Raw genomic sequence first — 15,470 nt, 5'->3', positions numbered from 1 at the left:
ATGCATAGCTTCTCTATGACATATGTTACCTGTGATGTCCTCCAGGTAGAGGAAAATTATATGAAAACAAAGTTCTGGATGGTGACATTCTTGGATAAATGCTTCACTGATTTCTTGCCAATTTAGATTTGTATGTAATTTCAAGATAATTAAAACACTGTGAAGAGCACTGATGCCACATTAAATATTGTATTACCAGTTACTGCCGAACTCAGGCCTATAAACAAACAAATGATTATGTTTGATGAAATAGAAATCTTATCCCGTATATCTACCTATGAGGATTCTGTCACCAAAGAAGCTGTTAACTTCAGAAAGTGCATTAACTACTTTAACCAGAACAGTTACTACACCCACAGTGGTGCATGGAAATTAGTACTTTATGTTGAAGTGTTATAGAGAAATAAGCTACGTTATCAATTCTCTAACAAAATCAGCATCACTACCAATGCTCCTCCATTATAAACCTTGACATACTCTCGGATAGCATACAGAAGTTCTGTAAGTTCATGATGCCTCCAAGACACCATTTAGCCAACTAAATGAAGTACCATATGGTCTATGGATGATGATGACAGAAAGTACATACAAACCTCAAGTGGGAACAAATCCATAAAGCAGTTATCCACAAACATCACTGCGAAAAACTATGTTGTTGTGCCTTCTAAATGTTGTAGTAAGTTTTTATCTTGAGGTTTGTGTATTGTGTGTATGTGTGTGATACCTCTATTAGACATGAGAAAGATACGCAATAAGGCAAAGATTATCCAGAAATAAGGTGACACAGTGTTAGCAATCAGACTGAATGTATAATATGTTATACCGGACTGTAGCATACAATAAAGAATTCCAGTTCGCAACAATGCAACCTACATATAACATTATTACTAATATAAAACCGAGGATATAAAACTTACCGGGTTACCCAGGAACTGTAACACCTTATTTAATGATGTGCTGTAATGTACCCTGCCGCACATTTCTATTCTTTAAGCAAAAAGTTACCCAATTGATCAATTTTTTTTTTGCTGTTCAGAATCAAATTATATTATAAAATCCATTAACTTCGAAGGAAAGCTTTTAATGTAATGACTTTCATTTTTTTTTGCAGACAGATTCTACAGTGCTGAAAATGAAATATTATCAAAAGAGGGGACAGAATACAAAACCAGTTATCATATTTGGGACTGTTGCATTGGCTGCTTAAACTGCATACATAGATACATGTGGTACATTACCTAAATAAAATAATAAATTAAAAACACACATTAGAATGAATGAAGAAACTATTCAATGTTTGTACATCTTTTAAAGATCAAGAGCTGCCATAAAATCAGTGACTAGTGGAAAATAACAATAATAAAAATTATTATTATTATTATTATTATTATTATTATTATAGTTCTTTACTTTCGTTGCACTACATAGTGTGCATGATCACTCTCCAATAAAGTAATGAAAACAAAACACACAATGGATATCCTTTCTCTTCAAATTTTAAAACATACTGATAATAAATGACATGTCAAGCAAATGCATGACCTGTGTAAAACATTTGCAAATATAAGATGGTAGCTAGTAGCCCACACATAAAAATTCACATTTCTCCACTCAAGTGTAAACACACCATTTCATTATTTTGTGTGTTAAATCACAAACAACACATTTATAACTGAAAAATTAACCCTACTGCATCCAGTGCTAGTGGTGCTAATGCACAACTTCTTCATATAGCTTTGGCAATTCAGCTTCAAGTCGTATTACACGAATGTGAGATTGGAGATTTCCTGGAGACTGCCCGTCACTGAATGTTGAAAGATATGATATCAGCTCGTGGGAACCATCACCATCCAGATCAGCAACCAACACTGAAAAGAGAAAGAATATGCCATCAGTAAACTCTAAGTGTCATATCTTTACTCTGCTACCAGCAACCCCCCCCCCCCCCCCCCCCCCCGACCACTACACTATGAAATTATGAAAACCACCCACACAGTTTGGGGGGAAAAAAGAAAAAGAAAGAAATGAGAGAGAGAGAGAATGCAAGTAATTGGCAACATTGCAACCCACATATAATGGAATGGGTGAATGGAGCAAAACGATGGGGTGGAGTGAAAATAAGGCATAAGACAGACTGACAGCTGGGAGGGAGAGGCAACAAGGGTGGCATCAGTGAGTTCATCCTGGCACCAGCAACGGAAGTCGCGTGTGGCACTTGATCAAGTGGGAGGTGGATTGAGAAAGGAGGGATATAGAACAGATGAATAGGGAGACTGGGCTATCATCTGCTGATTAATGAAATGAAGTGAAAAAGCATAATGACTGGAGTGGAGGTCAGTGTGGGGCAAGGACAATTCCCACCTATGTACACCAGAGAAGCTGGCAGACTGCACTATGAGCTGTTAATTAATGCAATTAAGTGAGAAGACATAAGGACAAGAGTGGAGGTGGATGTGGGACAGAAGATATCAATACTTGGGGTCAGGGGTATTTTGTGATCAAAGGATCAAGGTAGCAGGGTCATGAAGTAACCATTCAGGTTCAAAATGTTGTTTTCATCAGTATTTTCTGCCAGTAGGTGATAGACTCTGCTGTTATGCAGAGTTTGGCAGTAGCCATTATTTAGGGGGACAGCTGACTGATGATGATGTTCACAAAAAGTCTGTGGAGAAGTTACAGCACAATTGGTAAGTGAAATGACTGTTTTCACGGGAGGGTAGAATATGCCTCTGATGGGACTGGAATAATATATACTCGGTGGCTGCAAAGCATAGGTCTTGTACCGGGGTGTTCCCCAGGTATGTGAAATATGGGAACAGGTTTGGCATAAGGATTGACTAGGATATTTCATAGATTGAGTGGGTGGCAGAATACCATCTTGGGAGAGGCTGCACAGATTTTGGGAAGGATAATCCTCATTTCAGGGCACAATGGAAGGTAGAGGATATGGGTGAGTAGTTCCAGTCTTGTGGTGATATTAAGTAATTAGATAGGTGGTCCTTTCCAGTTGGTATGGGGTGGGGGGCAGGTGAGAGGGGAACAAAGGTGTGCTTGGAGAATTAAGGGCATCTGTGGGTATGTCATGGGGTATATGTTTGTGGACTAGGTTTGGAGGATAGCGCTTGTCTGTGAAGACCTTTGTAAGACCATCAGCAAAATGGGCAAGAGATCATTCATTACTAAAAGTGTGCTGTCCACAGGTGTCTATTATATGTAACAGATTTTTTAGTGTACAAAGGCTAGTAACTATTTAAGTGGAGGTCCTCTCAATGGTTGGTGAGCTTTATATGCACATTCTTACGGAGTCACAGGAGAGGTGGAGATCAAATGTTCAGGAATGTGGTACGCTGAGAAAAAGAGGATCAGATAAAATGGATAGGAAACTTGGCTGAAGGTTAAGGGACTAAACAGAAAGGTCATCTGTCACTTTGTCAGAGACATCTCATTTGGAGTTAGTCACATCACCCAGAAATTTGACTGAATTATGAAGTATATAGCAGTGGTAAAATGAGGCTCTGAAATCAGTATTGATGCCACAGCTGAGAAATCATTCAAAGAAAAATAAATTAAATGTGTTGGGCCAGTAGGTAGGTTAGGAAAAGTAGGTAAGAAAAGATTGTATCTTGGCTCCGAGTCCATTTCCTGAAGATATCTTCAATGAACCTGAACCAGAAAAAGGGGTATGGGAGCTTAGGTAGCTATGAAGATTTTCTCTGGATGATCAATTAACTGGATGGGATATGATGGTGCCACAATTGTACTGTGAGCTACTTTGAATATCTTTCTATCATAGGAGAAGGCATTGTGAATAAAGATATAGATGATCTGGTGTATAATGAATGAGGTAGTGAGTTTGGAGTTTGTAAGATGTTAGGAAAGCAAGGGCACAAAGGAATAAGAGGAACGGCTTGTTATTGAAGAGGAAGGTTCTTCAACACTGACAAGCATACAGGTAAGTGGTAATACGGTGGTAACAGTGGGAGGTGATGATGGAAGCTCCATAGCCCATGCCATCTGGTTCTCTGAATTATGTATGTGGGAATTATTACTGTGACACATCCTTCGAACCAGCAGTCATCATAACTTCAATATTTGCTAGCCCCTCTCCATGCCCACCTCTGTCCCTGCCCTTATGCATCCCACTTCATTACATTAATGTACACCACGCTGACCTCTTGCAGTCTTCCTTCGGCTCTTTTCTCCCTCTCTCTACTCCTAACCTGCTTCTCCACTTCACTGTGTGTCACTCATGAATATTTTAACTGAAACTGGTCCCACATGCCTACTCCATGCTCTCGGTGTCTCTTCTTCCTAGGTATCAGGCTTTCTTTCCCTCCCACCTCCACACTTCCCCCTCCTCCTCCCATTTCCTCTCACCCACTCTATCAGACCCACCTCTTGGCCCAGGTCAGGCTGCAGCTTCAACACAGTGTAGTATCTGGACAATGAAGCCACTGGTGTGTATGTGCATATGTTGTTGTTTAAGTCTGAGAAAGAATATTTTCCAAAAGTATAGCAACAACATCAAACATTTTTAGCCTATGAAGCTATCAATTGCCTAATGCGCTAACTACTTGGTGAGCGATTATCTTCACTTTTTTCCACCAAGTGGGGTAGCACAGTGGTTAGCACACTGGATTTTTATTTGGGAGGATGACGGTTCAAATCCCTGTCCAATCACTCACGTTTAGGTTATCCATGATTTCCCTGAATCATCCTTTTTGAAAGTGCACAGCTGATTTCATTTCCCATCTTTTGGAAACTGAGGTCGTGCTTTGTTTCTAATGACCTCACTGTCAATGGGATGTTAAGCTCTAATTTTTCTTTTCACTTCTTCCATTATTTATATTCAAGTCGGGATTTTCCAGTACCATATTAATTTAATTAAAAATATTGGTTAACTGTATGGTGTACAGTCATTAATATTTGCACTGGAATAGCTGATATGACAGAGGGGGCAAAATAGTCATCTTGGTGAATGGAATACTTAGCATGTCACACAATCCAAATGTTGTACCAGCCACTGGCATCATAGTGGAGAGCAGGATGGGCAATGGTAAGTCAATTATTATTCGCAATTTAGTTATATTTTTGTTTATTTTGGTAGTACTGTCATTTTATGTTTATGACACATGCTTCGTCTATTTGTTGTTATATCTGCAATTTTCAAGCTGCTGGGTTAGTTTTGTCATCATTGCTGTGCTGTTGATTATGGCTGCTCTGCTGTCTATTTGCACCAAAGATGAGCAACATTCAATGATCTGTTTTTTGTGGTCAGAAGGCGTATCACATAGTTGCATAAACAAACGCGCTTGGACATTTGCAAAAAACATTTGGATCGCTATGTTAAGGAAGAGGACAACTTCTTAGACAGAATCATTACTGGTGATGAAACATGGATCCATCATTACGAACCACAGAGTAAACGGCAGAGTATGGAATGGAAACATCCAAATTTGCTGTGCAAGAAAAAGTTCAAGACCCAACCATCTGCAGGAAAACTGATGCTTATGGTTTTTTGGGACACACAAGGTCCAGTACTGGAACATTATGGGGAAAGGGGCACAACAATGAACAGTGTATGTTACAGTGAGATGCTTACTGCCAGGCTAAAGCCTGCAATTCGAAGCAAACACCGAGGATTGCTGTCAAAAGGTGTTCTGTTGATGTATGACAATGCCCGTTTGCATACTGCTGCCCACACTGCTGAAACACTCCAATAACTCAAATTTGAAGTACCGGATCATCCTCCATATAGTCCTGATCTTGCCCCTTCTGACTATCACTTGTCTGGTGCACTTAGACTGGCATTAAAGGGCTGTCAATTTGCCTTGGACGAAGCAGTGAAAGAAGTAGTGCATTCCTGGCTAGCAGCTCAACTGAGAACCTTCTTTTATGAGGGCATCAGGAAGATTGTACAACGATGGACCAAGTATGTTGAAATGCAAGGAGACTATGTTGAAAAATGATGTTCTTTTAAGTTTCCTATTTGATTACAATAAAATTTTATAACTACTATGCAGATAATAATTGACTTACCCTCATATGATTATTAGATTATTACAATGAAGGGAAAGCAATCTCTGCCAAAGTATCCAGAATGAGATTTTCACTCTGCAGCGGAGTGTGCGCTGATATGAAACTTCCTGGCAGATTAAAACTGTGTGCCCGACCGAGACTCGAACTCGGGACATTTGCCTTTCGCGGGCAAGTGCTCTACCAACTGAGCTACCGAAGCACGACTCACGCCCGGTACTCACAGCTTTACTTCTGCCAGTACCTCGTCTCCTACCTTCCAAACTTTACAGAAGCTCTCCTGCGAAACTTGCAGAACTAGCACTCCTGAAAGAAAGGATATTGCGGAGACATGGCTTAGCCACAGCCTGGGGGATGTTTCCAGAATGAGATTTTCACTCTGCAGCGGAGTGTGCGCTGATATGAAACTTCCTGGCAGATTAAAACTGTGTGCCCGACCGAGACTCGAACTCGGGACCTTTGCCTTTCGCGGGCAAGTGCTCTACCAACTGAGCTACCGAAGCACGACTCACGTCCGGTACTCACAGCTTTACTTCTGCCAGTACCTCGTCTCCTACCTTCCAAACTTTACAGAAGCTCTCCTGCGAAACTTGCAGAACTAGCACTCCTGAAAGAAAGGATATTGCGGAGACATGGCTTAGCCACAGCCTGGGGGATGTTTCCAGAATGAGATTTTCACTCTGCAGCGGAGTGTGCGCTGATATGAAACTTCCTGGCAGATTAAAACTGTGTGCCCGACCGAGACTCGAACTCGGGACCTTTGCCTTTCGCGGGCAAGTGCTCTACCAACTGAGCTACCGAAGCACGACTCACGCCCGGTACTCACAGCTTTACTTCTGCCAGTACCTCGTCTCCTACCTTCCAAACTTTACAGAAGCTCTCCTGCGAAACTTGCAGAACTAGCACTCCTGAAAGAAAGGATATTGCGGAGACATGGCTTAGCCACAGCCTGGGGGATGTTTCCAGAATGAGATTTTCACTCTGCAGCGGAGTGTGCGCTGATATGAAACTTCCTGGCAGATTAAAACTGTGTGCCCGACCGAGACTCGAACTCGGGACCTTTGCCTTTCGCGGGCAAGTGCTCTACCAACTGAGCTACCGAAGCACGACTCACGCCTGGTACTCACAGCTTTACTTCTGCCAGTACCTCGTCTCCTACCTTCCAAACTTTACAGAAGCTCTCCTGCGAAACTTGCAGAACTAGCACTCCTGAAAGAAAGGATATTGCGGAGACATGGCTTAGCCACAGCCTGGGGGATGTTTCCAGAATGAGATTTTCACTCTGCAGCGGAGTGTGCGCTGATATGAAACTTCCTGGCAGATTAAAACTGTGTGCCCGACCGAGACTCGAACTCGGGACCTTTGCCTTTCGCGGGCAAGTGCTCTACCAACTGAGCTACCGAAGCACGACTCACGCCCGGTACTCACAGCTTTACTTCTGCCAGTACCTCGTCTCCTACCTTCCAAACTTTACAGAAGCTCTCCTGCGAAACTTGCAGAACTAGCACTCCTGAAAGAAAGGATATTGCGGAGACATGGCTTAGCCACAGCCTGGGGGATGTTTCCAGAATGAGATTTTCACTCTGCAGCGGAGTGTGCGCTGATATGAAACTTCCTGGCAGATTAAAACTGTGTGCCCGACCGAGACTCGAACTCGGGACCTTTGCCTTTCGCGGGCAAGTGCTCTACCAACTGAGCTACCGAAGCACGACTCACGCCCGGTACTCACAGCTTTACTTCTGCTGCAGAGTGAAAATCTCATTCTGGAAACATCCCCCAGGCTGTGGCTAAGCCATGTCTCCGCAATATCCTTTCTTTCAGGAGTGCTAGTTCTGCAAGTTTCGCAGGAGAGCTTCTGTAAAGTTTGGAAGGTAGGAGACGAGGTACTGGCAGAAGTAAAGCTGTGAGTACCGGGCGTGAGTCGTGCTTCGGTAGCTCAGTTGGTAGAGCACTTGCCCGCGAAAGGCAAAGGTCCCGAGTTCGAGTCTCGGTCGGGCACACAGTTTTAATCTGCCAGGAAGTTTCATATCAGCGCACACTCCGCTGCAGAGTGAAAATCTCATTCTGGAAACATCCCCCAGGCTGTGGCTAAGCCATGTCTCCGCAATATCCTTTCTTTCAGGAGTGCTAGTTCTGCAAGTTTCGCAGGAGAGCTTCTGTAAAGTTTGGAAGGTAGGAGACGAGGTACTGGCAGAAGTAAAGCTGTGAGTACCGGGCGTGAGTCGTGCTTCGGTAGCTCAGTTGGTAGAGCACTTGCCCGCGAAAGGCAACGGTCCCGAGTTCGAGTCTCGGTCGGGCACACAGTTTTAATCTGCCAGGAAGTTTCTGCAAAGTAAATTACCATGGTCAACACGTTATGACAACAGGCATCACTGACAGTCACTGCTTGTAACAAAGAACAGAGGGACAACAGTTCAGCAAATCACTTACCATTTCAATGTTGGATAACAAAACAGTATTAGAAATGCTTACTCATTATGGGGATACAGAAGCTGTTATTCCTCATAGTCAAATGTAGTCTGGACCCATGAGTAGTGGTGCACATTTGTACATGCTGATGGCAGGGTACAAATATACAGAAAACCACACAACATGGTGCCTATGGAACACCACACAAGTGGCACCTAATTGTATTGGGTTACTATACTACCATGGAAAACATTTCAACTTTAGCTGACCAATACTTCCAACCCATTATTTGGAGCCTAATTTCTTGCATCAAGGACATGAACCACTTCCTTTAATGCCTCTCCACCATCCCTGATCTACTACCACCTGGATCCTTGGGTGTACGAGTGCTGTGAAAAATTAAATAAGGAACACACCACAGCCAAAAAGAAAAATAAGTGCTTAACAGAAAATATAGTGACAATCAACTTCAAATATCAAGAACTTGTGACAAAATATAAAGAGTTGGAAAGAATTTGGTAGAACCTATCATAAACACTGCCTAACCGAAAACAGCATAGTTGTTAATGGTCATTATTTTCGGAAAACACGGCATGTGCGAAATAAAATGTATAAGGAACCATAGCTTCAAGTATAGCTCCAGTGATAATCATTAAGTCAGCTTCTGGTACAAGAATCTGCGATGAAACCACCAGCACGGGAGATATAAAGTGCAACAAGAAAGCATCTGGTAAAGTTTCAAATAAGAAAATTCTGATGGCAAGAAAATGCTCCTACTTTATGCCAACAATAATGGAAAATACCTATCTGTACCCATCCATGAAAATGTCTGGACAAAGCATTTACTATTTACAAAAGCTAAACCTGGTGCCACATTAAATGTTGTTGTTGCAACCTTGAGTCCAAAGACTGGTTTGATGCAGCTCTCCATGCTACACTATCCTGTGTGAGCCGCTTCATTTCCAAATAACTACTGCAACCGACATCCTTCTGAATCTGTTTGCTGTATTCATATTCATCTCTTAGTCTCCATCTGTGATTGTAACCCCACTGAACTCCCCCCCCCCCCCCCCCCCACTTCCCTCCAGTACTAAACTAGTGACCCCCTTGATGTCTCAGAGTGTGTCCTATCAACTGAATCCTTATTTTGGTCAAGTTGTGCCACAAATTTCTTGTCTCTCCAATTCCAGTCTGTTCAGTACCTCCTAATCAGTTATGTGATCTACCCATCTAAAGTTCAGTATTGTTCTGTATCACCACATTTCAAAAGCTTCTATGCTCTTCTTGTCTAAACTGTTTATCATCCCATGTTTCACTTCTACACATGGCTACACTCCAGACGATTAGCTTCAGAAATGACTTCCATATACTTAAGTCTATATTCGATTCTCTTCTTCAAAAACACTTTGCTTGCCATTGCTAGTCTACATTTTATATGCTATCTACTTTGTTCATCATCAGTTATTTTGCTGTTATTTTGCTGCCCAAACAGCAAATTCATCTAATACTTTAAGTGTCTCAATTCCTAATCTAATTTCCCTAGCACCATCGAGCTCAATTTGACTACATTCCATTAGCCTTATTTTGCTTTTGTTGATGTTCATCTTATATCCTCCTTTCAAGACTGTCCATTCTGTTCAGCTGTTCTTCCAAGTCCTTTACTGTCTCTGACAAAATCACAATTTTTATTTCTTCTCTCTCAACTTTAATTCCTATTTCAAATTTTTCTTTGATTTCCTTTACTGCTTGTTCAATGTACAGCTTGAATAACATTGGGAATAGGCTACATCCCTGTCTCACTCCCTTACCAACCACTGCTTCCCTTTTGTGCCCCTTGACTCTTATAGCTGCCATCTGATTTCTGTACAAATTGTAAATAGTCTTTCGCTCCCTGTATTTTACCCCTGCCACCTTCAGAATTTGAAAGAGAGTATTCCAGTCAAGAGTGTCAAAAGTTTTCTCTAAGACTACAAATGCTCCAAATGTAGGTTTGCCTTTCCATAACCTATCTTCTAAGATAAATCATAGGGTTATTATTGCCTTGCATGTTCCTAAATTTCTCTGGAATCCAAACTTATCTTCCCTGAGGTCAGCTTCTACCAGTTTTTCCATTATTAAACGCATAGTTCTGTAATATTCACACCTGTCAGCATCTGCTTTCTTTGGAATTGAAATTATTACATTCTTCTTAAAGTCTGAGGTTATTTCACTTGTCTTGTACATTTTGTACATCAGATGGAAGAGTTTTATCATGGCTGGCCCTCCCAAAGCTGTCAGTAGCTCTGACAGAATATCATCTACTACCGGGGCCTTGTTTCGCCTTAGGTCTTTCAGAACTCTGTTAAATTCTTCTCACAGTATCATATCTCCCATCTCATCTTCATCTACAACCACTTCCCTTCATATAATATTGTCTTCAAGCCCATCTCCCTTGTATAGACACACTGCATACTCTTTCCACCTTTCAGATTTCCATTCTTTGCTTAGGACTGGTTTTCCATCTGAGCTCTTGGTATTCTTACAGCTGCTTCTTTCCCCCAAAGGCATCTTTAATTTCCTGTAGGTGGTATGTATCTATCCCCTGGTGAAATATGAGGGCTGTTCAAAAAGTAAGGTGATTTTTAAAATTGCACAGGCAACGTACATTCTGTTATCAATCTTTATTTTTTGTATTAGAACAAATAAGCCCTCGGTCTCAAATATTAAGTCAAAATTGACCAGGTTTCGACGCTACTGTGAGCGTCGTCTTCAGAATTAGACTAACTGTTCTAAAACATATTAAGTATATAATACATTAATAAAATTAAAGTTTGTACTGCCTGGAAAAAGATGCAGTACTTACAAGTCACATATTAAAAAAGATCTAAGCCAGAAAGGCGATGTCATGAATAGTTGTAAGTAAGATGGCGAGCCGCTAAGGGCTGCTCGTACTTTAGTGAACAAGGGTTGAACCCTTGCAAAGAATTAAAAATGGAATACAGTGCTCTAAAACAATTGAAATGTTGACAGTGGCATACAGTGAGTCTGCTATAAATAATAAAAAAAATTACAAATTGTATGAGCTCTACCAAGTTGGCCGAGAAGATGCCAATGACAAACCTCGCTCTGGACGCAGCAGCACATCAACAACAGATGAGAACATCAAAGCTGTGAAGAAAATTCTTCTGGAAAATAATTGAATTACCGTAAGAGAAGTTTCTGAGGATGTTGGCTTATCAGTTGGCTCATGTCATGCAATTTTTTTTGTTTGTTTTGGGCATGAGATGTGTGTCAGCGAAGTCTGTTCCAAAACTTCTCAATTTTGAGCAGAACAACCATTGCATGACCTTGAATGACGTCAATGATGATCCTGATTTGTTCAAAAGGGTCACACCTGGTGACAAAACATGGGTTTACGGTTATGATGTTGAAACCAAAGCCCAATCATCCCAATGGAAGCATCCCGGAGAGCCAAGACCGAAAAATGCACACCAAGTTCGATCAAATGTCAAAGTTTTGCTCACTGTTTTTTTCAGTTACCATGGCATAGTGCATCATGAATTTTTGCCTCAAGGTCATATGGTCATTAAGGAATATTACCTTGATATGATGTGCTGTTTGAGAGAAGCAATACGAAAAATTGGAATTGTGGAAAAATGCGCGTGCTCATTCATCATTGCTTGCGAGAGATTTTTTTGGCCGAAAACAACATGACAATCATGCCACAGACACCATATTCACTGGATTTGGACCCTGCGACTTTTTCCTGTTCCCAAAACTAAAGAGGCCTATGAAAGGATGAAGATTTTCAACAATTGAGGAAATAAAAACTGCATCACCGGAAGTACTCAAGGCTGTAGCAAAAAGTGCTTATGAGAAGTACTTCGAGGATTGGAAGGAGCATTGGTAAAAGTGTATTGTATGTGAGTGGGATTACTTTCAAGAGGACAACACAAATATTGATGAATAAATAAATATTTTTTCATAAAACATAAAGTCACCTTACTTTTTGAACACACCTCGTATGCTTCTAAACTTTTACATTTGCCATCTAGCCAATCGTACTTAGTCATTTTGCAGTTCCAGTCAATCTGTTTTTCTGAATGTTTGTATTCCCTTTTGGCTGCTTCATTTGCCGCATTTTTTAACTTTCTCCTTTTATCAATTAAATTCAACATCTCTTGTTTTAGCCCAGGTTTTGTATTAGGCCTTCTCTTTTTACCTATTTGATACTCTGACGCCATGACTATTTCATCTTTCAAAGCTACCCATTCATCTTCTTCCCCTGTCTAGTCAACTATCCTCTGGTTCTTTCAACTTATCCAGGTCTCATCTCTTTAATCTGCTACCTTTTTCCAATTTCTTCAGTATTAATCTACAGTTCATAACCAATAAATTGAGGTTCCTAAGTCTCTGTCTTACCATTCTATAATCAATCTGAAATCTTCTGGTATCTCCATGTCTCTTTCACGTATACAACCTCCTTTATGAGTCTTAAACCAAGTTTTAGTGATGATTAAATTATGCTCTGTGCAAAATTCTACCAGGCAGCTTCCTTTTTCAATCCTATCCTCGAGTCCACATTCACTAATTATCTTTCCTTCTCTTCCCTTTTCTACTATTGAATTCCAGTCCCCTGTCACAAATAAATTTTCGTCTTCTTTAACTATACCAATAATTTCTTTCATCTCATCACACATTTCTTCAATCTCTTCATCATCTACAGAGCTAGTTGGCATATAAACTTGTACTTCTGTGGAAGGATGGGCTTCATGCCTATCTTCGCTACGATAATGCATCCACTATTCTGTTCGTAATATCTTACCCACATTCTTATTTTCTTTGTCATTATTAAACTCATTCCTGCATTACCCCTATTTGATGTTAGATTTATAACCCTGCACTCACCTGACCAAAAGGGCTGTTCTTCCTGCCACTGAGCTTCACTAATTCCCACTATATCTAACTTCTATCTATCCATTTTCCTTTGTAAATTTTCTAACCTACCAGCCTGATTAAGGGCTCTAACATTCCACACTCTGATCTGTAGACTGCTGGTTATGTTTCTTCTGATGTCGACATCATCCTGAGTAGACCCTGCCTTGAGATCCATATGGGTGACCATTTTACCTCTGGAATATTTTACTCAAGAGGATGCCATCATCATTTAACCACACAGTACGGCTGCATGCACTTGGGAAAAATTATGGCTGTAATTTCCACCTGCTTTCAGTTGTTCACAGTGGCAGCATAGCAAGGCTGTTTTGGTTGATGTTACAAGGCCAGATCAGTCAATCATCCAGACTATTGCCCCTGCAACTACTGAAAAGGCTGCTGCTGCTTTTCAGGAATCACATGTCCGTTTGGCCTCTCAACAGATACCCCCTGATTGTGGTTGCACCTATGGTATGGCTATCTGTATCGCTGAGGCATGCAAGCTAACCCACTGACAGCAACATCCATGTTTCATCAGGGGAAACGTTGTAATCGAAAATATTATTGCAGAAACAAGCCAGTTAAAAGAAAATGTTGTAATTATATACAGTGGCATTGACATCTATCGAACAGAAAGTGAGACCGAACTGCAAGGTTTTATAAATGTGTAATATGAATGTTGCCATTATAAATGTGCCAGTGTGACATGATTTTTCACAATGTTTGTATAGCAATAAAGAAATACAGTATTACAATTCAGAGCTAAAAAATTTTAATGATAATTTAAATGTGATCACTCACTACATACACCTAAAATGAACCAAGACTGACCAAAACAATTATCTATGATCAGAAACTGTACGAATATTTGACTTACAATGAGAGTTTGAAGAAAAAGTGTTGTGAAAAAATAGAAATTTCACGTGAAATTTTTTACTGTATGATTTGTCACAGTTTTTTTTATTAAGGTTAAACTAGACAACAATGCCCCAAATCACTTTGTTTAATTCTTGGTAATCAATCACCTACAGAAAAGACTACTTAAAATTAGTTTACAGAACTTCACTGTGGTCATGCTTTTGTCAGCATTTAATTGCTTTTCCAGTTGATGAAAATTGCTATGCGTGAATTTTCTGTTTGAGATAAGAAAACAGACAGAATTCACTGAGCAATAAATCAGATATGCATGGGCAATGAGACACTGAGTCAATGTTTTCTTCATCAAATAATCAATTGTTTGATATTGTGTGTGACAGCTGGCATTTTCATGAAAAGGATGAGCCAGGATTTTTGGTTGCTTGTCCTGATTTCATGGATGACTTGTGGCAAACAAATTGCTGGTACTATTTAGTCATAACAAGTCCAGTTTAACCAAAGAAACAAGCAATAGTTTTCTTGTAAGTTATTTGCAAATGAATAACTTTTGTTATTTTTGATTCATCTTGGAACACAAAACTTTTGATTGTTGCTTAGTTTTGGCTCAAAATAAGCATCTGATGTTAAAATCTAATGTGCAGCAACTTTAGATATGCCTAACAATGCCTCTATCTCAAGATAAGTTACATGTCAGCCCTCATCAATAATGATGTGTATAGCATCAATGTCTTCTGGCACAATATCATCTTTTGGTCAACCTTCACAAAAATTCACTGCTGACAGAAGTATGATCAGGATGAAATACTGCAAACTAATTGTAAATAATACCATAGGTGTAACAAACCAGTTCAAGGTGTCATAGAGTTGGACCTTCATGACAATCACAATAAATCAACCAACACAAACTTTCACCTGAAATTTCCATTTTTTCGCAACACTATTGCTTTAAATATTCACTGTCAATAAAGTACTTGGCACGTTTTTGAGTTCCCATTGTTTAAATAATAGAAAATATTACAACACTTATGTCAAGTCTCAAATATACCATTTAATGATTGTCTGTATAACTTAAAAGGTGAGGCTCGTAATTCTGACAGCCTATGGTCTTGTTACATAAAGTTACCAGACAATGAACTGTATTTTACATTATAGAGACTATCTTAGTACAAGATAAAGTTATAGTAGAGGATGCTTATCAGACATTTCATTTTACACTGTATAGCAAATGCCTCTTT

At 40.1% G+C, this 15,470-nt stretch overlaps 1 protein-coding gene across 2 annotated transcripts in view; it reads right to left on the bottom strand.

Annotated features, from left to right (window-relative positions):
- Positions 1 to 789: 789 nt before the first annotated feature.
- The window catches only part of LOC126475432 (protein FAM234A), a 119,936-nt gene continuing 105,255 nt past the window's right edge, over positions 790 to 15,470 (bottom strand). For both annotated transcript variants that reach the window (XM_050103282.1, XM_050103283.1), the window contains one exon: positions 790 to 1,868. In XM_050103282.1, coding sequence (XP_049959239.1) covers positions 1,711 to 1,868 — 158 coding nt within the window. In that variant the 3' untranslated portion in view covers positions 790 to 1,710. The remainder of the gene's footprint in view (positions 1,869 to 15,470) is intronic.

Source organism: Schistocerca serialis, chromosome 4 (genome assembly GCF_023864345.2).
Source record: "Schistocerca serialis cubense isolate TAMUIC-IGC-003099 chromosome 4, iqSchSeri2.2, whole genome shotgun sequence".
In the NCBI taxonomy this organism is placed as follows: domain Eukaryota; kingdom Metazoa; phylum Arthropoda; class Insecta; order Orthoptera; family Acrididae; genus Schistocerca; species Schistocerca serialis.
The sequence above is the reverse complement of the archived record's forward strand: the minus strand, read 5'-3'. Positions and strand labels throughout refer to the sequence as shown.